This window comes from Puntigrus tetrazona, chromosome 20, assembly GCF_018831695.1.
Source record: "Puntigrus tetrazona isolate hp1 chromosome 20, ASM1883169v1, whole genome shotgun sequence".
Lineage (NCBI taxonomy): Eukaryota > Metazoa > Chordata > Actinopteri > Cypriniformes > Cyprinidae > Puntigrus > Puntigrus tetrazona.
This window is the reverse complement of record NC_056718.1, coordinates 22,541,452-22,568,033: the sequence shown is the minus strand read 5'-3', so window position 1 is coordinate 22,568,033 and position 26,582 is coordinate 22,541,452. Positions and strand designations below refer to the sequence as shown.

General features: G+C 36.7%; 2 protein-coding genes across 2 annotated transcripts; both read left to right on the top strand.

Moving 5' to 3' along the window:
• The first annotated feature begins 902 nt into the window (after positions 1–902).
• On the top strand, positions 903–10,530 carry opn8a (opsin 8, group member a). The gene is made up of 4 exons (XM_043220550.1): positions 903–1,011; positions 6,775–7,068; positions 8,195–8,526; positions 10,219–10,530. Exons 1-4 carry the CDS (start codon positions 906–908, stop codon positions 10,528–10,530), a joined length of 1,044 nt encoding a protein of 347 aa, XP_043076485.1. The 5' UTR covers positions 903–905.
• Positions 10,531–15,759: 5,229 nt separating this feature from the next.
• On the top strand, positions 15,760–26,257 carry opn8b (opsin 8, group member b). Its single transcript, XM_043219692.1, has 4 exons — positions 15,760–16,049; positions 19,098–19,391; positions 21,258–21,583; positions 24,153–26,257. The coding sequence occupies exons 1-4, from the start codon at positions 15,980–15,982 to the stop codon at positions 24,528–24,530; spliced, it is 1,068 nt and encodes a 355-aa protein (XP_043075627.1). The 5' UTR covers positions 15,760–15,979; the 3' UTR covers positions 24,531–26,257.
• The last annotated feature ends 325 nt before the right edge of the window (positions 26,258–26,582 follow it).

The following is a 26,582-nucleotide window of genomic DNA, read 5'->3' as shown; positions in this document are numbered from 1 at the left end:
CCTGCCCACAGAGCCAAAACCACTTCCATGTGCTCTGCTGACCATGATATTATACCTATGTTTGACTGGCCAGCCAACATACCCGACCCGAACCCCATAAGGGATATTTTCAAGACAAAGATGAGAAACAGTCGATCCAATAATACAGAAGAACTGAAGCTCAATAGTGACTCAGCGGCGCGCCAGACTGATTGCTTCCAGGCCGACCCTCACCGATGCTGGGCTTTGTGCTAAAGAAGCCCTGATCGAATATGTGTGTATTACTTTAAAGAACATGAACGATGATAAAAAATGGTTTGTGATGCACCTATATTAAGAGAAATTAGTTTTTATTGGGCTTAAATGAAATAATTGCATAGTACTAACAGTATGAACACTTTTTTTTTATTTGAATGGTTTAAAGAAATCAGTTTCACGATATAATAACATTAACATACTGTAAAGAACAGCTGTAAATTAACCACAGCTGCCAGTGTGCTACCGTTAATTTACAGGTCCATTTTTTTTTTTTAAGTGGTGATGCTGAGTTTCATGCACACTCTCAGACAGATGCTTGTTTGCTTGCAACAGTGACACATTCTAGAAATCGATCCTGACACATTTTGGTCGGCACATCTCGCTGTAATGAAGCTCCAGGAACCTAAAGAAGCTGTGAAATGAGGAAGACAGTTTGACATTACAGGCTGTCACGTTGACACCCGGTGAAAGGTTGTAATCCTAATCAACAGGATGGCTCTCGATGATTCCTGTGCAAGCTGAAGTCCGCACACGGGTGAATGAGTTTGTGTAAGTCGATTATTCTGAATGAAAAGGTGGGGAAAAATTATGCACGCAATGCAAATGATCTCGATTACAGTATGTAGTGTTTTTTCTGGGGACGTGGAGGAGAAATTGAAAACCCCTGGATGACATTTGCGTTCGATTCAGACGGAGGAGCTGGAATGGATCATTACAGCTCTAAACTGTCTCCTGCTCTTGATTACGGTGCAGGGACGTTCTTGCTGGCGGTTGGTAAGTGCTGCTTTTTCATACTGCTATTGAAAAATACAATCAAGGTTTTACATTCGCTACAGTAATGACAACCCTCTAAATTATACCTAAGAAATCATGTTGAATGTCTGAAGGAATGACTGTCACTGGTAAAGTCTATAATCTGTAGGATCCACATACTCAGATTTGATAAATGCATTAACATTAAAACATTCACACAAAAGACTTTTTTTGGTACATCAATCATGTACGTAATTTCTGTGATTTTTATATGCAAGGGATTGGTACGTTTTACAGGCTTGGCCACAGTGTGATACCACTAGGCACCAGGAATTGATTGCCTTGTCCATCATTTCATCACAACAGCTAAAGACCACCACGCAAACTCAAAACCATCTATTATTTTTAGACAGGTATCTTGAATGTACCGTACAAACTAAATGATGGTATTAATGATTGCTCGATGACATATCTTAGAATGGATTTGATGCCAAACAAACCATAGCTCATTAGAAATTGGACCACATAGATGAAGACTGTACAGTTCAACTCTGAAACAGTCAACACCGGTGACATGGCTGACTAAAAATGACCAAGCAATGGTTTTACACAATATTCAAAAGTCTTACAATCCTGTGTTTTAGTCATTATTTTATTCATATTGTTACGTGCCTCTTATAGATTAATCGGTTTTTGGAGTGATGCCACAATTTATGTTTTAAGGATTCATCATGAAATCAACATTTTAACTTTAAGACATTTTAATAGTGTGTGCCACCCACATTCTTGCTGTACGTCACCGAATCACAGGATATATTTCAATCTAAGATTAAAACAATTTGACAATTAATTTGTTATTTTTCAAAAAGATGGTGAATTGCGCTACACAATTTGGATTTACACTGATTCCAAGTTATTTAAGTTTTATCTAGTTTACCGTTTTTATTTTTTTTTACCTATGTGCTATATAGCGTTGCTAAAAGAGATCTACGGAATGCAAGTACATTACTTTATGAATCTAGAAATATTTATAGCTCACTATGGATATAAGTATGTTGGACATTTAAATCAGGTTATATTTATATCATTGTACAAAAATGAAAAAAAGTCTTTTTGCTCTGAAAATAAATTGCAAGTACAAGCAAATGAAGATCTTTGCCATCTATAGTGCCATAAAGAATTTGTAACATCCATGTAATGCTAAAGGCTCTTTAGATTTAACACTAAAAACTTAAAAATTTCTCTTTTAAATAACTTTTTGGGAACCAAAAATGGCTCTAAATGGCTCTACTGAATAAATTCTCTCTTTAAACTTTACGTGCAATAAATTTTAGAAAAGGGAGGTGAGAACCTATAGGTACTTTCATACAATGAGTTGAAAGTGCTATGGAGCTGAAGAATTGCTCTTTGAATCTTTTTGAAGGTTGGGGCGAATAAGATCACTGAAAATGTTCCTCCTATGCCCTCTGGGAGGGTTAGATGTGCAGTGCATGAATTAAATATATATGGTCAAAGATGTTTGGTTTTATATCCATATAAAAGCACATCAAATTTTCACATCAAACGTTTTATTATATATATATATATATATATATATATATATATATATATATATATATATATATATATATATATATATAGACAAACTAAAACTAAATTTACTAAATTAAAAATATATATATCTTTATTTTTAAACAATTTTTACAAATAATGAAATGCCAAGTAAAATTAAACGCAAAACTATACACATATAACTCTCTAAGGTGATTACAAGCTGAACACACAAATGACTTATGAGGATCTCAATGGACAAGATGCAATAGAAACACTCCCCAGCTTTCAGATACCGCCAGACCAGCTGAAACCTGAAAGTGGCCACCTGATGTGCTCAGGAGAACGTGTTTGTGCTCCGCTGAGCTGTACAAAAGGAAATCACTGAGCTGATGAACGTCGTCCTTTGCAATTCACAGACATTCACTATTGACTGTGTGTAAATCTCTAAGAATGCACTAGGAAATATCTCACGAATTTGCGCCATCTCTGTCTGCTCTCCACGTACTGTTCCACGAGCGCAAGTGAATGAGCAGCACTTCAAATTTGATCTTTAGAGTCAGTTATGCAAACAGTTTAGCAGCTCAGTGCACTAAATTAACAGCAGCTTAATGCTTTCCTGCCAAGGACGCGATGCCACGCCAGGCGCTTTGTCTGATTAGATTGAGATTAAACAAAATATAAAGCAATATTGGTCTTTTGCTTAATTACTTTTCGGCATCTCACAACCTGTGAGAGAAAAACATGCTGCAATTATTTTTGGAAATAAGTTCGGTGTTCTCAAATAATTATAATTTTTTTATATACAAAGAAAATACACACCATAGCATACCAAATAGAAAACAGAAAACAGTGCTATTGAAATGCACCTCAAATAAGCACATAATATTAGGCCATAATATAGGTCTTAATAATTGAAATTACAGTCGGTTAAATAAACAGTTTATAAAATATTGAATGCGTGTCAGTATAACAGATCCAAGCATTTCTTGTATTAGACTTATAATATTCATCCAATAACAAAACAAAAAATAACATGAGAATCACTCACTGCTCTGTAACTGTAATTTTCAATTTACTTTATACAGTAATTTTACTTTTTAAATTTTTTTAAGGTAATTTGTATTGTGTCTAATGGTCTCTCTGAGGGCTAATCCCCCCTAAAGATAAAATCCTAGAACCACCTCTGTGTCCAAGCCTGAATTAATAGATCTATTTATGAACCTGACGTGAACAGATGCTGGCATTATTAAAATGTGCTAATGTGAACGGACCTACTTTCGACAAACTTAAGATAAAGCAGTCTGCAAAGGCTGGCTTTGCCACACAACAGCCATGTGTTGGTCATGTCAAGATATTAAGTGCTGGCATGACTAGCTCACAAAATTGAGGCTGTTTCATTTGCGTTACGGTACGGTCGTTTACTTTGAATGTGCATATTTGAGTCATCATAAATGGTTGTTCTGAATTATGCAAAGGATCTTTTGAAATGAAAAAGTAAAATCTTCCTCTTCGGTTCAGAAATATAATTCATGAACGCCGAGCTGCGAAAAGGACTTGAAGTTCTTGGATAATTTATGTTCTTCTGAGTCATCCATAACCACAGCCTGTAAATGGACAGTCTGATGACTAATTTAAAAGAATCATAATGGCAAAGACGTAGACATAAAATGTATTATCATGTGCATTATGAATGTATTATGTAACTATTAGAAAAATAGCTTTTATTGACTTGACATGAGAACGATGATCATGCTTCTGAACCCTACTGAAACTAAACGATGAGCTATTTATATTACTTTTTGAATTTGAAAACATATTTTTTGGTTATGTACAGCAGACAGAAAAACATTTAAAATTTGCACAAATGGCAAAATATCAAAGTGGGTTAAGGCAAAAAAAAATTTAATCAATTCTGAAAAACCATTTCTGTAGATGTTTTTGTGGATGTATGGAATCCTTTCTTCTCAAAGTCACAAATGTGTCCTATCACAATAAACACAGGTGTAGAGCATCACATCGGCCTCGTTTAAATACTAGGACCCAAGTTTTTCTCATGAAATAATCTTGTGGTCTTTCTTTTAAATAAATGTCACTTGGACTGATATTGTGAACATTCCTTTCAGGTGTGGTTTAAAATGTATACTTTGGACGATTTTATGGTTTTACATGGATAGTCTTTATAATACACATTTTGCAGCTGCTTGGAATTAAAAAAAAAAAATCTAACTGAATATTACTGTATTATCGCCATCTGTCAAAAGACCAGATTATTTTCAAGAACACTGTTGACCGCACAAAAGAATCGGTCAGATCTCTTCCCTGCTCTCGTACTGCTGTTGGCTAGATTGACATGACATGCCTTGCTGTTCAAACCAGGGTCTGCAAAATTGATATTTGGGTGGATTTTCACAGATGATGTACAATTTTCTTTTATTTATTTATTTAGTTTTTCAGCTGAAGAGTCATCACGATTGCTTACTGACATTTAGATTTTTCATAGCGGTTCCATCAGCTTACTGAGATAAACAAAATAGCTTTGAAAAAAAAGTAAAATAAAATAAAATAAAATAAAATAAATAAATATATATATATATATATATATATATATATATATATATATATATATATATATATATATATATATATATAGTGTAGAGGCTAAAATGCAAGGAATAGATTGGCCATACGGAGCACTGAGACTGTACTGTCTATAGCAATGTGATCTATTTTGCTTATTGAACAAATTAAGACAATACAAAGGTTGGGATCTTTCAAGTTTACGGAATATATATTCATACAAATATACATTATTTCAAAAGAATATTTAAATGAGGTTTTAGTCATTTACTAACTTAATTATAGATTTATTTTAGAATTAAAGCATCTACAAGACTGAAAGAAAAAAACTAAAGAGTGCAAGGTCATCATTAGAGATCTGCTCTTTGCTGATGATCCTCGTGGACAGATTTTCCTAAACATGTGATATCTTTGGACTGACTATTAGCCTGCAAAGTCAAGACCAAGTCTCCTCCTGTCGTTATCACTGACGATCATGTACTCGATGCTGTCCGCCAGTTTACATATCTTGCATCCACCATCAGCGACGATCTGTCTCTTGACGCTGAGATTAACAAGCATATCGGCACGGCTGCAACAACCCTAGGCCGACTCACCACCTGTTTCCAGAGAAATAGTAAACTGTCAACGTCTACCAAAATTACAATCTATAACACCTGCAATGTCAGCAAAACATGGAAAACTTACATCAACCAAGAACGAAGGCTGAACACTTGCAGAATCCTAAAGTGAAGCGATAAACTAGGGACAATAGGTACTTTTGGGTACTTAGTACTTGGTTCTGGAACTAGCCAGCAGGGTAAAAAAAAAAAAAACCCAAACCTGGTATCTGTGGTTGCTGGAATTCTACCGTAAAAAATACGGTAACAGCGCTTTTGTGGCATTAAGTTAAATGTACTGTTAAATACCGTAATTTCATAAACTGATATAATGTTAATATACCAACCTTTTAAACCTGAAATCTGTTTTGTACCTTTGAAATACACTGATAACCACCGAATGCAAGTGGTGATGAGAAAGTCACACGTTAAACCAAAGCCCGTCACAAGCAGCTTTTAAATATGAACATGTATAGAAGGTGCACAGTGTCATTCACACAAACACTAAACACCATCACGCTTAGACTCATCAAACTGAAATATGCAATAAACATTCATTTAACAATATCAGATAACATACAACCCTAAGAAACATAACTGATCAGAAAAATTAACAAGAAACATTAATTTAGAAAAAAAAAAACAAACAAAAAATTCTATCAAAATCTGAAATGCAATGCAGGGAATTTCGGGAACGTCAATTTATGGTTCATCCCCAGGAATTTATCGTTAACCAAACTGTTTTTTACTGTACAATTTTCAGGTTTTTTTCTGTTAAAACCACAGCCACTTTTTACAGTTTTAAATTTTTTTGGTATTAACAAAGGTAAAAAAATCTATGAATGGAAGCCACCATGATCAAAGCCGTTGTGCGTCGCTTGTTTCATGATAACAGCGATGTAAGGTAAACACACAACTTAAAAAAAATTAAGTTGCTGTCCAACAATTAGCTAACCAGCAGCATTGACTCTAGCAAAGACTATAGAAAAATAATAACAATTATTGTTGTCAGATTTCATTGGTGATTTCAAATCAGATTTTTTTTTTCCTCCAGCCGTTCTCTCCATTCTGGGCAATGCAGCCGTCCTGGTAACAGCTGCCTGGCGTCACAGCGTTCTAAAAGCTCCTGAGCTCCTCACGGTCAATTTGGCTGTAACTGACATTGGCATGGCTCTCAGCATGTACCCACTCTCCATCGCCTCTGCCTTCAACCACGCCTGGATTGGAGGTGACCCTTCCTGTCTGTACTATGGCCTGATGGGTATGATCTTTAGCGTGGCCAGCATCATGACCCTGGCCGTTATGGGATTAGTGAGATATCTGGTGACAGGAAACCCTCCCAAATCAGGTACCGATTGCATTAAACCACAATAAAAAGCAACTTAAAATGTAAAAACATGCATTCGGGATTCAGCATTTAGACTTTATTGCTTCAGTATTTATTTAATATCATTGTAGCTTCATTTAAGAAGATGGGTTTTTGGGATACAAAAGATTAATGTGTGATTATAGAACCGTATTTTTTTTTAGCTTTCATGTAGCCAAGATTTTAAAGTCTGAATTCATACCATTTGACACGTATCAAGGTCTCCACTACAAAATATGCCATTTTATACAGCACATTTCAGTGGAAAAAACATAAAAATCAGAATAGAATGTTTCTATTGTTTAATCAAGAACGCAGAATTATCACAAATGGCAGGAAGCCACAAATAATAATAACTTTTCCACCACAAATGCCAGGAATACCAGAATTTAAATGGTGCCATTATGGGCTAGGCAATTAAAGTTTTCTATGGTCGTAAATAAAACAAAAATGGGAAAAGATTTCAAGCTGTTTACAACAAGAAATCTTTTTTTCGGTATTGTGATGAAACGGATTTACAAAAAAAGAAAAAAAAAATGTACGGCAGGGACTCGATCTATTGGATGCTAATTGAATGGAAAAAGATTTATATGCTTATGCAATGAATAGTTATTGTAGCATTTAAATTGATAACACTGTATACACAATAACAGATATAAATATTACTCGATTTATCATCCAGAATGAACTTTTGAAATGCCTTTATGTACCTGGAGTGTATGTGAACCTGTTTAATTGCGTCATTAATTTGTACCTAAAACCATCTACCAACTATCTATCTGCTCTCAAAACACAAGGACATCATCTATCCTTGAATATAGACTAACATGATGATTGTTCATCTGTCATTTGGGGGATCTATTTAAACACTGAATTGTTCCAGTCATACAGTTTCTCTTTTCTCTATTCATTTTAAAATGACTAACATGCTCATTGCCTTTGCACTTGAAAAGAAACTCTACGGGAGTTATTGACAGATTCTTTGAGGGTCTTCAGTTGTCTAAATAAGCATGGCTGGACTTCCGTACATCTACATGTTTGCTAAAAAAAGATTTTTCAATTATGACAAATCAGCGTCAAATAACGTTTTCTCGTTTATCTCTTCCAGGGAGCAAGTTTCAAAGAAAAACTATCAGTGTATTGATTGGTGTGATCTGGCTGTATTCACTGCTCTGGGCAGTATTTCCTCTTCTGGGATGGGGAGGATATGGACCGGAACCCTACGGTTTGGCCTGCTCTGTGGACTGGGCCGGGTACCAGCACTCCTTAAACGGCTCTTCGTTCATAATGGCTTTGGCCATCCTGTGCACCCTGATCCCATGTGCAGTCATCCTGTTCTCCTACACTGGCATCGCCTGGAAGCTCCACAAGGCCTATCAGTCCATCCAGAGCAGTGATAATCTGCCCAACTCTGGGGCGGTTGAGAGGAAAGTCGCTCTGGTAAGGGTTATCCGACGTTGCAGACAATGTTAGGAACCTTCTGGAAATAGGCTCCGTTGACAACAGACTGAGAATTTGTGGGTCAGTTCACACAAAAATAAAAATGAACCTGTAATTTTCTCACCTTCAAAGCAAAGGTCTAAGTGACTTCCTTTCAAACTAATTTAATCAGAGTTACATTAAAAATTATCCTGGTGTCTCCAAGCCTTTCCATGGGGATAAATGGGTGTTTGCTGTATACGGCTCAGACGTGAAATAAATGCATGTATCCATAATAAAGAGTCCCTGAATAAAGGCCGCCTTTTAGCAAATTCATGAGTTGTGATATACACTTTTGCTATGATTTTTGTTGACTGTGAAGCTGTCCCAGAAGATGCATGTATCGAAACGCAGGAGCACAGGAAACAGAGATTCTTTACTTTACCAAAGGAAAGTCTCCTTTTGGCTTATATCAAAACCCTCTGACATTTTCCTTTAGAAATCATCGGTTTGTACTTTTAATTCATGACTAGTGTTTTGTTTTCCCTCTCCACACTTGTCACTTATCACGCAATGCTATCCATCTTAAATCATCTGCCCCCCCGGAACCATTTGAGGGACATTTTATTACGGATGCGCACACTTTATTTAACATATGTATACACCAAACACCCACTTCGTCCCATGGAAAGGCTTGGAGGGGTCTAGTCAGTTTTTAATATAACTCTGATTGGATTCGTCAGAAAGCAGAAAGTCACATACACCTAGCATGCTTCGAGGGTGAGTAAAACACAGCCGCTTAACTAAAGTTTTTGAGTGAACTCAACCTTCAATACGACCTTTAATGAGTATAGCTAACAAATATTTATTTTCAGAATTTTTGATCACATTATTTCTTCACAAATTACCTAGTTTTTTTATTACTTCTTTTAAAAGACTTGATTACATTTGTTACCTATACCCATATCATTTATCATCAATAGTCCACCTGATAACGTGAAACGTTAAGGCTGTCAAAAGTGTTTAGCATTATCTGAAAATCTGGGCGCAAATCTGGGTAAAATCGAATACAAAGCTGGCTGAAAATCAGCAAACTCATGTTTAACAACACGCAGGGTCCCAGTGTGTGCAATCCCTGAGCATTCACACATCTGACAGACGCTGAGTCACACCCCTTTTTTAAGCTCGGTCCAGTCCTTAAAGGTCACTAACGTAAAGGATTTCCAAGAAACAGCCTTGTCATTTTCCAGGCACTTGCATCTTAAGAGTGTTTCCTGATGGCTTTCGCCCTGGGGCTAAGGGCAAAATTATAATCAGGTATTCTTTTTCATGCTATCTTGTCTTTTCTTTGCCGTCAGCTCTGATATTTAACCACATCCTATGCTGTTCATTAGCCTCAATTATTAAATTGTACATGTGGAGCAACAATTAATGCATTTGTGTCCTTTCCCCCAGACATCAAACAGCGATATTGTGAATTATATTTCTCAAGTCAGCTTTTCACTTTACAACACACAAGTCCACCTAATTGGATTGGACTGGAGTGTTGTGGATAACTGTAATATTTTTATATTTTCTAGTGTTTGGTCTCTCATTTCGACAGTACACATATTTATTCTGTTAAGTTATATGCATCTTGGACACAAATTTTTAAGCAAATGTTCTTTTTTTGGATGGAATGTTCCTTTAACTGCTTTTTTTTTTGTGTTTTAGATGGGCATCCTGATAAGTGCCGGCTTTATTGTATCCTGGGCGCCTTACGTGTTCATCAGTCTCTGGACCATGTTTCACTCTGATGGCAAAGACAGCGTGGCACCCATTATCAGCTTGCTACCCTGCCTCTTTGCGAAATGCTCAACGGTGTACAACCCCTTTGTCTACTATGTTTTTCGCAAATCTTTCCGCAGAGAGCTTCGGCAAATTCGGATTTATTGTTGCTCGGATGCTGTGAGCAAAATGGCACTCCGTAGAGGAGGAAAAAGCTCTGAAAAAACTAGCAGGGCACGAGAGACGGCGGAAGAGTGAACGCACACTAAATAAACAGAGTAACGTTTGCTGGATGGTTTACGATATGAAAATGCTTAGAACGACGTGAAAAATAGCATCAAACCTGTGTCTGAAGCCCACAGTAGTGCAGTACTGCATGAACATGGGACACAGAATAAAGTAATTAGCAGAGGACAGTTTCGGAAACATTTTAAAAAGATGAATATTTTGATGCCGGTGAAACAAATGGCCCTTTCACTCTTCCAATCAAATGCCGCCTGTTTGAGCAATATCTTATCATTTTCTCCTTTCATCCTAGTATTTTATTGCAGCCTTTACTTAATATTTTATTGTTTAACCGTTTTGCTTTCGGCAGATTATTGTGAAATCAGAGCTACTGTAATCTTTATAAAAGATGCTTTATAAGAATGGTTGTTTGATTGATTTGTCATACATAAGGAAGATTTCTTTTGCAATACATTGTCTCAGTTTTATGTCTTGTTCAGTTTTCCGTTAAACAATCATGAACAATTTTTCCTCCTGTGTTCTTTATTTTGCACTATAGGGCCATTTATGCACATGCAATGCATCCAAAGCTGTATTTAATGCATGACTCATTCAAGACAAACATCCCCATTGAGAAAAGTCACGCTCACTACGTCAGCATGTTGTTGATGTTCCCACATTAGATGTTCCTTCAGCTACACATTGATACTTGAAATTTTAACTTAATCATTTCATGTTTTGCAAATATTTTTTATGCATATTATGTTTTAGTGCCACACAGTCGCAAACATATAAAATGAAATGTAAAAAAAAAAAAAAAAAGATTAAATATTAAATAAGCAACTCTATATTGACGTTTCATTAAAAAAAAAAACTTAAATGTGATCAATGAATCGTTTATGTGATTTTGCTGTGCTTGAGGTGCTCCCTGGAACAACATTTTAACCAAAAAAAATTTAGTCTTGACCGTATCTCTACACCTTAACCCGAACTTACCCATGCATAATGCCTAAAATCAGAAGAAATTACACACACACACACACACACACACACATATACATATATATGGTATATATAGTTTCTCTGATGGTTTAGACTGCAATGCTGCATTTCTTGGCTAGAAAAAGCAACTAACTGTGAAGTCATCAACAAGCAGAAAAAAACCTGTTCATTCCCTGCAGAGACTGAAGAACATCAATAATTCAAATGTTGTTTCAAACCTGTTTGACTTTGTAGTTACGTCCATGTACGAAACCACAAAATGTTTCATGACAAAAATGGCTTGCACTGACATTCTATTGTCAGCCTCCACTCATCAAAAGACAAAAGTGAGTATTTTAAACATCCTCCGTCCTTTATCAATATACAAAAGAGAGCTGCATCTTCGAGGTGAAAGTTCAAAGAGAATAGGCCTCCTCAAGAAATCACACTGACAATGAGCATCACGCAGGCTTAGAAGTTAAAGGAGAAGCCTGTTGAGCCATTTACTTTTCAACAATTAAAGCATGTTTACATCCGCATTGCACGCTTGCAGCGATAACCAATTTGCATTTGCAATAATGCGAATATATTTTCTGACAAGACAACATAGCATCACTGTTAAAGAGTTAACTCGATGTCAAATTCAAGCAAAACCGGAGAGCTGTGGCCCTCGAAAAGGGGCGGGGCTATACGCTCTATAGGCCCTGTCCACTCGAACGCAGTTATTTTCTAAACAGCTGATTTTTTTTTTTATGCAATTCAGCCGTTCTTTCACACCCAAACGCTGAACCCGGTCGCTGAAATACAACATTAAAACGTCCTGCCAGGATGGATATTTAAAAAAAATTGCATAAAATTGTTATCGGGTAGACGGCAAAAACGTCGGAGCATGCACTGTTAACTCCGCCCACCAGTGTCGGCAGATTGGAAATGTCCAATATCGTGCAACTTTTTAACATGACCTGCAAATTACCACGATAGATAAATAAATTGGCGTACCTGAGTGGGACGGTCCAAACTCCACCTCAATTTTAAGAATCCTGCGTGTTTCCAGATGTTGAGGAGGTTCGCACTGTAACTTTTTCTGTGTTCAAAATTTGCACATTGGAACCTGTATAACGAGCGAGCACATCATGATTTTTTGTGTTATCTCAAATCATAACGACACGATTATAATAAGTGCCTATATTCAAACTAGTGTCGCCCGTTCGGGTCGTCTGCGGAGTAACACATACCCTGAGTGAATCGCCATAGACATAGACGCTACGGTTAGAATGTTCTTCCGCGGGATGCGTGCAATTCTGATTATTAATCGGTATATAGCACCGAAAGTTAAATAAGACAGGGCACGGTAGACGTAGGATCCACAGCTAGATGAACTAATATAGAAGCCCTTTATTTAAAAATACCAACAGAATTTATCATACATTATTGATCGTACAGAGATTTAAATTATCGTACGTCTGGCAACATCGGCGCCTACTAGGAAACTTTTTCAGGCTTCTGATTGGCTACCACTGCTTTACGATTGAGATGATATCGCCACCTGTTGGTTTGGGATGCTCTTCACGGTGCTTCATGGCATGCTTTTGCGTTTTCATGTCGACAGATTATTAAAAAAACATTAATAGCTTCGCCTTAGAGGCGAAGTTTTTAACCTTTTGTGAATGCCCTCCTTTCATGCAAATTCTTAAATGTTTTAATTTAAAATAGTTCGTAAATCTTTTTGGTTAAAAATGATCCAAAATCAATATTGGAGCGCATTTTGAACAACCAGATTCACCGCTTTAGCCAGATTCACAACGATTACATTAAAATCACGTTTTCTAATTTGAGTGGTAGGTTTTCGCGGGAAAATTCGAGCATGGCACTGCGTCATTGCGTCATGTCTGTAAACATAAGAAGTATATAATTAAATGTCAAAAAATTATTTTGATGTCGGATTGTAATCCAGAAAGGATTATAAAAAAAAAAAACATGGATGAAATTAAATTACACTCCAGTTTTAAATGTGCTTCTGATTACAGACAGACAACCATCCAAGGGAGCATATTTTGCCCAATGTGTTAAAATACTGTAATTTCTTTACTTGAAGATTACACTTGAAATATACATGCTAATACACACTATACTCACGCAGACCTGTTTACCTACTTGTTCAGATGACAGTATATTTTGAAAGTTTTTATTTGGGTCATATCTTCCAAGACGCAGTCCCTAGAATCTATGATAAGGCTACTAAGTAGAGGTTTAACATCGGTTCAATGGCTGATAGCTACACGTTCACTTTTAAACATTAGATTTGTCCTGGTTAGAGCTAAATCCAGTTAATTAATAAGATACTGTTTCCACTAATAAATTCGGTGATAAGGGTTATGAATAATTCAAAGGTATTGACAACCCTAAAGAAGCTATGCAAATGTGTTATTAGGAAGGAAATACAAAAATATCAATATGCAATGGAGGACTTTTAGATCTCCTCTGAGGAGGTAGCGTCCAAAGCAGTATATAATTGCATAAATAAAGAAACAGAAAGGTTAAATATCAATACATACAGCAGACACAGGAATGAGAAATGTAAAGAAGAAAATTTTCCTTCCTTAAAAGGTGCTTAAAAGGTTCTTCTCCGGCATCGCCCATTTTTTTTGGTCCACAAAGAACCATCCCAACGTTCTTTATTGAACAGTTTATTTCTTACTTGCTTTACATTCACAGGAAACCTTTCCACAAAAAGAAATGTTTTGTAAAGGAAATCTTCAGATGTTAAAGGTTCTTTATGTAACCATTTACACAAAACGGTTCTTCTAGCAGCGTAAAACATCTTTATTTTTAAAAGTGTGTCGTCAAGAGTCCAAACTGATTACCTTCTTGTGAAAGCTGCATGCTGGTAAGTGTGACGGAAGTGGGCGGGACAACCAGGTATAATAACAGTGTTTATTTGAACACAGCAGAGATATGACCTGCATGAACGTGGAATCAGAGTTGAGTTCTTTAAATAGATCAACTGAGAGTTTCTTGGATTCCAGGAGCAGTAGGAGGAGGTCGGTGGAGCACACACCACTTAGACAGACCTTGACTGGGGAAACACAGGAGACAGCTGGATCTGAGGGGATCACGAGAGGTATGTTCAAGGTAGGTATAATCAGGCTCAACAGGGTGTAAGCATAGGTCCACTTTAATATCAACAAGACCAGACACCGATGGATCCGTGGTGCTTGCCTTCTGATTGGCTGGAGACAGAGTCTGGCTGACAGTAAGCCATTTTCAAACCATTGTTGCCATCCACAATCCATAATAATTTTTGAGGAATGTATTCCTTTAAACACAGTACACAGGTCTCCCCACAATAGCCAGCTGAAGAAATAAATGTGAGATGGCAGATGAAAAACATGGCTTTAATTGTGAACGCTGCTCAACAATCTCCTCTTTGTGCTGATATTTCACAATTTGTCTCGTTCCTGCTGTGCACACAAACCACGTGTGCCAAACCTCTCATGTCTCAGTCTCACAGCTTATTGGGCATTTCATGATGGATTTGAATGTACTGAACCTTTAAACTTTCATTTAGTCATCAAAGAGAGCAGAACAGAAATGTTTTGGTGCAAACATTATATATATATATATATATATATATATATATATATATATATATATATATATATATATATTTTATTTATTTATTTTTTTTTTTTTTTTTTTTTTTACAAAAAACAGTTTGTTTTATTAAATGTTGAAAAAAAGCCCTGTGACATCTGAAGCTTGCTAATTTGATTTGATTTAATTTCCTAAACGCTACAAAGAATCAGCTGTTTTCTTTCTTTGTCTTCTGTTTCTCCAATCAAGTGTCTTTTGTCAGGGTTGATTGCAATTTGTGGCTATTGTACAGTAATGCACCTGTGTGACAGACGTCCTTGATTCTCAAAAACAAAAAGATTATATTACCATTCTGTATATATTACTATTTATTTAAATAAACCACAACAATATTATTTGTTCTTTATTATTTTTCCAACCTTGTACTCAAAATCTGTCTATCTATCTATCTATCTATCTATCTATCTATCTATCTATCTATCTATCTATCTATCTATCTATCTATCTGCAGGTCTGAAGCGAGGTCCTGTCATCATAAAGCCCCCCTGTTGAGGACTTTGGTGAAGCTGTCTGTTGTATCAGCCGCTGGACTGAGCGCGTCCAGTGCGCGTCCAGTGCGCGTCAGTACACGTCGAGTTCTTCTGCTTTAGTAGTTGTTGATCAAGGACAGCGCCACCGCTTCATTCTCTCCTTCTGTTGTTAAGGTTTTTCATGAAATCGCGCCGGACATCAGATGTCGCTGACACCTGACGGCAGGATCAGCTATACCTTCTCGCTCCGGTGGAATTTCACGGCGCGCGCCTCAATTTTCTCCAACTTTTTCCAAATCGCACCGATGTCGAGCGCGTCTCCTTCTGGGAATTAACATCGCCTCGTCTCCTCCGAAGAGCACATCTCACTTGTCCACATGGATGTTTATTCCTCTAAACTGTCGACAGCTGTGGATTATGGAGTTGGCGCGTTCCTGTTGCTCATTGGTAAGATTGCGTTGCTGGGAATCCAACTTTCCTGGTTTCCATAATAGCGAGTCTGCTTGTTTCTAAAACGCGGTGTTTTAGGAGATCAAACACTTTTTATTTAGGAGAAACCGGGGCTTATGTAGTACCACCAAAACAATCTTTATGTGTAGAAATAGCTCTTTAATGTAATAATTGCGGGTTATCACTTTTTTTTTTACACTGCAAACCTATAAAATCATACCTTTTGGGTATACAAGTAAACAAACAAACACTGTATTTTCTAAATGTAGCATGCAGTTTATTAAATTATATTTTTGCATGTTAAATTGACTTGCAACAATAGACTTAATCACATTTCTCATACATTCCAATTATTAATTTCATTCACTCTTTTAATATTTATATAGAGAGTGAGGGTCAAATAGTTGTTTTAATGTCAGTTTCCATTGTGACAACATGCCCCACTATATACAGTGTATTCAAATAACTTTCTTTTTTGGCAGCAGCAGTTATTTACATTGAGTGCAAATAGAGAATGATTATGTGCAACTAGACATAGATTCTATTTACGCTATGTTAAAATAGCAGACTTTTATATACTACAATAATGTGCACCTCGGTATTGTAATACATTATGAAACAGTATGCAATAAAAACATGGATGCCACCTTATTGGGGCAATAAAGCCCTCCCTGCCTTAACCATATGTGATACTATTTGCTTCATTTTTTTATAAAAAATAAACAATTTACTGATGTAAAATTTGAAAAGGGAGAATTGTTTTGCCATCTTAGTGGGTGGAGTTAGTGTAAATATCCTCTGCCAACAAGGCAGGCTGTTTTCGCTTTGTGTTTTTCTTGGTTTTGTTAAGATATTAATGACTATATATTTATGTGACAACTTGCCCCTGTCTAACCTACTCCCCTACTTATACATATAGGCACACTCTCATTCTGTTCCATTTTTTTGTCATTTATATATATATATATATATATATATATATATATATATATATATAACCGAGAGACCATCTGTATGTAGGTTTAACTGTGACCGATGCAGATGTTTCCAAGTCAAGAGAACAGTAATCATCTTTGTCATTATTTCATGGATGAAGAGGCTGATGCTGAGTCTCTATTATCTTTCCACAACCATTGTTGTATTCCTCCTCTCAAAGATGAAGCATAACCTCTGAGACGTCCAGGTCACCACAGCAAATTGTATGTACCACTCAAGGTTTTTAGGTTTTCGGTTTCTATACCCAAGTCCAATTTTCTACTGGAAAATTTGTTGAGACATATGCAGAAATCACTCATCAATGTGGCTTTTCACTTGGTTGCTTTGAGAAATAGTCTTTGCAATTGGAGACGTTTAATCTCCTCAATACAATCCACTCCAAACTGCAAGTGTTTGATAAGCCCTTTGCACAGCTGGCAGAGAAAGCACTGAACCTATTAAGAAGCTGAAGATAATAGGTAAAGCTGATTGCATATGACTTATGCTGTACACACTTTACACTTAATGCTCTGTTCCCTATAGACTGTTCGTTCCTTATATAGCAAGATGTTGTTCATTTTCGTTGAGCAACTGTACTGTTGCATTTAGATACAGATGCCTCTGTTTTCTGCTGCTGGGAAATCCTATACACTCAGATGTAATGTTTTCAAAGATATGATTGCAGATTAAATGTGATCCACATATCCAGCAGTGAAAGATAAAGGTTGGAGCACTGCACCAGCAAAAGCACGACGTGAGTAATACGGTATGTAGGGATGAAACCGAAACCAAACCGTTTCCAAAAGAAATGAACACTAGAGGCAGTAAAACTCTGACACCTTTTATTCCTTTTCACACTGATTTAAAGAGCTTCAGTTAATAAAGCGTAATTTGTTCGTTGGCTCACGGAGTATGTATTGGAGATGTACTTGAGAGAAGTTCTCTGTGTTACTGGGGTTTGACAAAACAGCTGAAATGGCACGGTTGCATCAACAAATTCATTTTCATATCAGTTTTGCATTTGTTAAAATGGGTAGGTTTAGGTTTGGATTTGGTGCAGGCTATATTTCCAACATGATAGACCATTAACTTGTAGCATCAGTCCACAGATTTCAATTCTGAACAAGGGATACCTATATCAATGTTATAAACCTGATTTAAGTCTGTTTAAAGTCAATATTAAATATTAAACAGAGGTACTACCAGATTGGTTCCGTTACAAGTTACGTGATATTCACCTCTTTAGATCTTGATTGACTGTTGTGTAAAATGTGTCTTTATAGCTTCAATTCTAGAGTAACTCTACTCCATGTGTGAAATGTGTGCACTAAAAAGTGCCGACAGTGTAAGTATGCTTAACAATGCAGTGTAGATTTCCAATTTGGTTATGAATGGACTGGTCTAAACTGGTGATGAGGAGGCAAGATGATACAGGTTACTGAGGTAAAAGTGAGGCAGAGAGACAAAGTAAGGATACAAGAGACTTTGACAAGAGTTTGAATATGGGGTTACATAAGACTACAGAAGGACTTTGTCTTTGGCATTTGATTCCAACATAACACTATATAATATTATCTGTGGATTGATGGACAAAAAAAATGACCTTGAAAGCAATGCATGTCATTTTGGATAAAAGCATCTGTCAAATGCATAAGGTAAATGCACTGCATAATATGAATTAATAAAAACAGTCAATTATTTGGTGATTTGGTGAGACGGTTGTTATAAAATCAAAACACAGTATGTCACGTTTTCTGTCAAAATAAATAAATGGAAATGAAATTTTTATGCAATATATGAATTAAATTCTAAATTATACAAAATATTTGAGCATACAATGCAGTTTTAATGTTTAAATGTTTAAAAGTTTTAATTGAAAGGTTTTGATTGACACATGCTGGTCTTAAAATTAAAATCAGTTTTCACAAACATATTAAGCAATTTTCAACGTTAATAATAATAAGACTAAGCGATCCTTAGAATGATTTCTCAATGATCATGTGACATCGAGGACTGGAGTGTGCACCTAATTCTTTGTACGTGTTTCTTCTTTTTTTCTTTCACATGCAGCAATTCTTTCCATTGTGGGGAATTTTATGGTTCTTGTGATGGCGTACAAGAGGTCAAACCACATGAAACCCCCTGAGCTTCTGAGTGTGAATCTTGCCGTGACGGATCTGGGTGCCGCCGTCACCATGTACCCACTGGCTGTAGCCTCAGCATGGAACCACCACTGGATAGGAGGAGATGTCACCTGCGTGTACTATGGCCTGATGGGATTTTTCTTCGGAGCAGCTAGCATGATGACCCTGACAATTATGGCCGTTGTTCGTTTCATTGTGTCTTTAACGCTCCAGTCACCAAGTGAGTTCCTCTGGGCTCTATCCTTGGACCTATGTCTATTCTGATTGAGTGGCGCAACCTCAGGGTTACCGAGATAATGTTTTTTTGAGAATGACAATTATGTACCATTCACAAGTCTGGTGCTTGCTACCGGCTGACATTTTATTGTTACAAGATTAGAAAAATCCTGTGGATGAATGAGCTTCACTCAACAGCGTTTATGTTATTTTCAAAAAAAGGAAAAATCTCAAATTAAAACAGTTTTAATGATATAGCCAATCAGTGAATAGGATTACATACTAACCTAAAAACCTTAAAACAACTGTAAAAGGGATTATTTTAACAGTTTTGCTCTTCAAACGATACACTACTTCAAAATGAAGTCAGGTACTTTTATAAAACGATGAGCTAATCGTAATCAGTTTTGTGATACTCAGCATTACGCCACAATTAAAATGTTGTTGAACGAGCTAAACTTACACTAAATGCAATATTTGAGCGTATTTTTCAAATTGGCCTTGAAGTTGCTGAGACCCCAAATAGAACGCAATTCATTTATTAAATGTACTAAATTGTTAAATTGAGTCTCAAAAGTAAAAAGAAAACAGCTGGTGATTGTTGGAGGAGAGTAGAAATTTAGTAGACCTATACAAAATTAAAAAAAATGCAGCATCTCTTATTTGAATGTTGAAATATTTCTTCCATCCTGTAGTTTAAACAATCCTGCAAAGACCCTGTTCGTCAGTATATCTCTCCCATCCGACATCCTCCAAAAAGACATCGTAAACAGCCAATCATTTCTGATTTATTCCACTATAACTTAGCAAAGCGAGGTTTCAGTTAGACAGGGAGTGATCGGGTTTCAGCTCTGTAAGAGGTCATGTTCTCGCCGATAGCTGCTGGGGAGCTCTGTAACAGCAGATAGTTGTCACTTACACGCAAACTCAACATGACAGTTCGGCAAAGCTAACTTAATAGAGTTTTTTGGCCGTGTCACGCCGGGAGACAAACGCAGAATTATTGAAATCAGACTTGGCGTGGGAATAACTGCTATGGAGGGACACAAAAAGATTTCTTGTTTGTTCTTATTGCCAGAGCGATGTTGAGAAAGAGCTGAATATCCAGAATAGCCCATCAAATTAACCTACAAAACATACGGCAACCACCTGGGATGCCCTAACAACACTCCGGAAATCACATAGCGATGCACTAGTTACCAGTTGGGATACTTTAGCATCATTTGCATGAGCAAGCGCCGCATATGTTTTTTTAAAATGAAATCTATTATTCATGTTCGTGTTTAGTACCAGATGTCACTCTCAGCTTATTTGTGCATCTAAAATCTGCAAAAGGCCACCTGCATCTATCTAGACTAGAGATGTTTTAAGCTCTAACCGGGTTTTGAATTTAATCCATTATAAAGGTAAATGTCATTATCGGCATTAAAACTATCTAAAAATAAGAAACAAAGAAGTAAAAATATATAACGTTACATATCATATCAAAGAAAACTGATTTTCCTTTATTCTTTTAAAATGAATGAACTCAGCGTGGATCATCAAATATAAAATAAACTCGTCACAAAACCTTAAATTATTTATTTTATATCTTTATTTTATGCTTTTGTAAAAAAACACTTTTTAATAAAATTACAAATAAAAACTTTATAATTATTTACATTTACTGTGTGGCCACAGCCAACCCATAGGGGTTCATTCATTTGCTCTGTTATTGAAAAACAATAAAAAAAAAAGGGTTGAAAATGGTCCCATATAACTAGATTTTTACAGAAAGACAATAAAATGCAAAAAAAAGCTATATATAAAAATTGCTTTTGCATTCAGATCCTCTTCATATTTCAACTTTAACTGTCTATTTATTCCGTAGAAGAGAAAATGAGCAAAAGGAATGCAAAGATCCTCGTGGCGACCACGTGGCTGTATGCACTTCTCTGGGCTATTTTTCCTTTGATTGGCTGGGGAAAATACGGCCCGGAGTCCTTTGGCCTGTCCTGTACTCTGGCCTGGAGAGACATGAAGGAACAGAGCCAGTCTTTTGTCATCACCATTTTCCTCATGAACCTCATCCTCCCAGCCATCATCATCATCTCATGCTACTCCGCTATTGCTCTGAAACTGTACATCACCTACAAGTCAATGAATGACAACAACCACATCCCCAGCATGATAAAGACGCAGCGCCGGCTCATGTTGGTGAGTCTGTTTGATTTACTGTTTCGATGCTATAATGAAATAAGACCCGCACATGCTCACCCGAACGTGATACGAAACCCCAAAACATCAGAGGCTTTCAAGCTGATGCTTTTATCCTTAATAAATCATACAAGACGAATACGAAATAGCAAGACAGATGCAGATGCAATTATCAGGATCGTTGTGTTTCGGTCACAGCGGCACCAGGCATACATTGGACATTTCTTAAAATATAAAAAAACATATCTACATATTAAATAAAAATGATCAGAGGCGGGCGACAATCCTAATGGAGCAACCTGGAGTTATTCATAGTTTATTCATCCTCTGTATGAGTTTGCTTCTTCTTTGGAACGCAAAAGATGTTTTCCAGGGTGCATTCAAACTTATTACGTTAAGATGCATGGCATGCATGTTATGCAAAACATCAGAACATTGAAAAAACAATAAAGAAACGCTTTTCCATTTCACGTGTTCAAGAGAATGTAAGTTTGGAAGAAACGTCCAATCACCCGAGCGAATTATTAAGTCACGTGATTTGCTGAGGCACATGACTATTTTCATGCACGTCTATGAATTTCCAACAAATGTTTATGTGCAAAACTGTATTGTTCACATGCAATATACAGTATCCCAGAACACATCGATAGAAGCATGATCATTAATGTCAAACCCTTGCATTTTGAAAGAGCAAGTTCGAATGCGTGCACCAGAGCTATTATTATGTTAAACTAAGACCATAAAAAATTATAAAAATAAACAATTTATTTCTGCTAGCTGCCAAAGCAACATTTCTGTTACAGCTAAAGTGGCTAAATAAATATAAAACGTATAGCTGTATTATTAACAAACTAAAACACAAACCCAAATTATTGCAACTTGGATCCAAATCTGAACGAAAACCGAATATATACAAATAAAATCAAATCCATTTTATAAATAAAAACTATAATAGTATATAAATGATGCAATAATTCCAGCGTGAACCATAAATAAAAATCAGTCTGTTCCTGTCTCAGAGAATTGGGACATTGAACTCATTGCATGGACTTTATATTTGTGATCGACGAAAGAAAAAAATGATAATTGAAGAGGTTCAAGACAGCAGCTTTTCAGTTACTAATCCTTACATCACACTCCTCTCAAACTCCCGATTCTTTCAGCAACTTGATTTTCATTTCTAGTTGAAGTATGCTGAGGGATATGTCTCCTTCGATTGGATTTTCGTAACGGGTGAACATAACTTATTAAAAACTGAGCCCTATTCATCCCCGACATGCTTGAGCTTTCCAAAGAAACTCTTATTCCAAACAACGCTAAATGATTCAATACCCGCCTGCCTTCTTTTATCATGTTTTTATCTGTAAATGTTCTTCCCACGAGAGACCGTTTCAAAGCTGCAGACAGAAGCTTCACACCATGTAAAGGTTTATAAAAGTCTGATGCATTCAGAATTTATATGTATGTTGTTTGTTATGGTCAGTATGAAATATTGTCTGTTCAGCATTTCTCCTCTTCTGTAGTTTGCTTTCTGAACTTGCCTAAGAAGTAAAAATGATCATAAATGTAATGAAAAAACGCTATAAAATTGGATGGTAAAGACCCGTTACTTGGTTAACAGTAAAAGAGAGATAATGGGATATTTTGTGTAACTTTACAGTAAAATATTGTTAGGCCATCGGTGATGAAAATGAGTTTGTTGGTTTTGTCATCGGAACAGTTTTGGAGAAATGCAGTATTACATCCCTTGCTCACCAGTGGACGCTCTGCAGTGAATGGGTGCCGTCTAAATGAGAGTCCGAACAGCTGATTAAAAACAAAATCAATCACCCACACGTAATCCGCGTGACCCCAAGCATGAAAAAAGACATTTTGAATGAAAAGAACCATAAACATTCGCTTCTGACCACAGTAGATAACCCGTAGTAACACTTCCAAAAGTTCATGCCCTGTTGTCCTCTCACATCACATGCTCTTTAGAAGATCAGTGCTTGATCTGTGTACATTTCCTGGTTTAGAAGAAACAACTTTCTTTTTTGCTGGAGAAAGCAATATTGTGGACAGAGGACTCGTAGCTAATCTAGAGGCAGTAGTTACCTTAAAGTTAAAAATGTCTTGATGCAATTATTATTTACTTTACAATAGTGGGTTACTGTGATGTTTTTATTAGCTGTTTGGACTCGTAAATCTGACGGCACCCATTCACTGCTGAGGACCCATTGGTGAGACATTTCTCTAAATCTGTTAATGAAGAAACAAACTCCAATGCCTAATTTTTTAAGCATAAAATTAAATTCTTGGGTCATTTTCTTTTACATTATATCAGTTTAATCTTTAAAATAAAATTTTTACTGTATTTTTGCAGTAAATTACCGTTTTTCTTTACACCTCGACAATGCATTTCACACATATTGATTGCTCTTTTACCATTTGCTTTTTTTCCTCTTATGTAAGTTGCTTTGGATGAAAGCGTCTGCCAAATGCATAAATGACCGTCGCTGCGTTTTGTAGTTCTGCGTGCGTACAGCCCCCAAAACGGGTCTCAACGCGTTATTCTTCTCTTTTACAGATCGCTGTGTTAATCAGCATTGGGTTTGTTGGCTGCTGGGCGCCTTACGGCATCGTCAGCCTGTGGTCCGTCTACCGCCCCGGTGACTCCATCCCTCCAGAGGTCAGCATGTTACCCTGTCTGTTCGCCAAGTCATCCACTGTATACAACCCGTTCATCTACTATATCTTCAGCAAGACCTTTAAGCAAGAAGTCAAACAGTTGGGCCGCTTCTGCGGGAGATCCAACATCTGCCCTACTTCTGAGGCCAAAAAAGGACCAGAGAACACCATCTACCTGATGTGCGATGCAAACAAGTCCAAAGTCGGAGCAGAGGAACAAACAGAGAAGAGCAGGGAGAATGAGACTCAAATGATGCCAAATCAGTTGGACATGTGAGAAAAGAATAGTATTTTTGTGCGATGTTATCAGATGCAGATTCAGTGCACCGCTTCGGCGCTGTAACACACTGATCTTTGTTCAAAGGGACCACTCAGAATGAAATTTTTGTCATCATTAATGTCATTCCAAACCTGTATGGTTTTTTTTTTCTTCTGGGGATGTTGAGAGAAGAGATATTGCGCGTCTGTTTAAGCTTAGGTCTTTTTATTGGGTGCGCGGTGATTTATTGTCCCAAACTCCGTAACAGCCAAACCGTTATTGTTATCGTTTTATTTGAAGGATTTTTTCTGAGTACGGCACAGAACGAACGAACTATGTTTTAGACTTCACATACAGAAAAATAAATAATAATAAATATTTTTTTTTATTAAAATAGCAGAAGAAACAATGACCCATGCAGTATACCGCAAGTCGTCTTAGTTATATGATAGCGTTAAGTTACATGATAGGCGCAATTTATGTAATTTAATATTTCCTAAGCTGTCAAATCTCATTTGCAGTCGTTTTCTTCAAAATGAAAAAAAAAATGGTTTCAAGTGTTTTTATGAAGGTACTGTAAATGAAATTTGTGCGTGTACTACTATTGTATTTTGTACTTGCTAGTATTATTGTGAATGTTTACCAATAATTAATTAGACTTACCTTCCATTTTATATGTGTGTGTGTGTGTGTGTGTGTGTGTGTAAAATTTAGCACTAGCGTAATGTCATTCATAATCACAATTTTCCTATTTATAATTTTGCATGTCATTCATGCGATCTGGATTATTATCTCCACGTACATGTGTTTCAAATTTAGTTTTCATGGAAAAAACAAAGTCAGGTTTGGGACAACATGAAAGGGAGTAAATGATGACATAATTTTCATTTTCAGGTGAACTATTCCTGAACTTCTTCCTAGACTTACAATAGCCCCCCCGGTTTGTCTGCGTCATCCCGATTTTTGCCATGTTAAATGAAACCGTGTTACTTTTAAATGGTTCGATTGATTCCGCTGGCGAGTGAATGTGTTTTCGAAGTTTTGAAAGCTGTCCAGACGTTGCGCAACTCAGCCATCCTCAGGAAAGAAAAAAAAAAAGTCCAGCCAAAGGACATGTGGATGCTTTGACGAGTGTTGTGTTCTTTTACTTTTACAATGACCCCACTGCGGCCGTAACACTTAACCAGGTCTTTTGGGACTGCAGTCATTCATCTCGCCGGTGGAAAGAACGCTTTGCTGAAGAATCTGCAGGTTGTTTCCAACCACTGATGAGAGCGCTGCACTGGTTCGTCCTGCAGGGTTTTTGATATCCACGAAGCACGTGATATCCCGTTGCGAAAAGACCTTTTTGTTCTGTTCAAAAAATGAATGGAAACTGTAAAAAACGTACTAATTATAGGTATACGTTTGAGCAAAATCAACAATGTTGCTGTATTCTATTAGCTACGTCCAATATTTCTCTTAAAATAAAAATGTTGAATAAATGTGAACGTGCCGATTCCAATCTTGCTGATGCCAGTCCCCTCTAGGTCTTCGTCTGAGCACTGGACTACGTGGCAGGAAAATTCTTCGACATTTTTATTGGGTCGTTGGATGCAAAATTCAGCTGAGCTCATTAGCATTTAAAGCAACGTGAACTAGAATGGCTGATTTTGACAGGGTAAAAGAAGGTGTTTTTTACACTACCACAGAGAAATCTTAACCAAAGTATGTTTCCACCACTGAATAAAAATGTAAAATTGCGACTTTTTGTTTGGTGTTTACGTGATAACGCAGAAATATGAGATATGTAACTACATACCGCTTCTTTCTTAGTGACTTGGGAAAACACTGCAAAAACACTGTGTAATAAAGATGTTTTCAGACTGAACTGTTTGATGTTGGCTAACAGCGGGCACTGGATTCAACGTTTGTTTGGCATCAGAGTCATGCGGTCGTGGCCAAAAATACTGGCATCCTTGGTAAATATGATTAAAGCAGGCTGTGAAAATGAATCTGCATTGTTAATCACAAAATTCTAAGCTTTCATTGTATAATAAGAATTTAGCATGGGGGGGGAAATGTCATTAT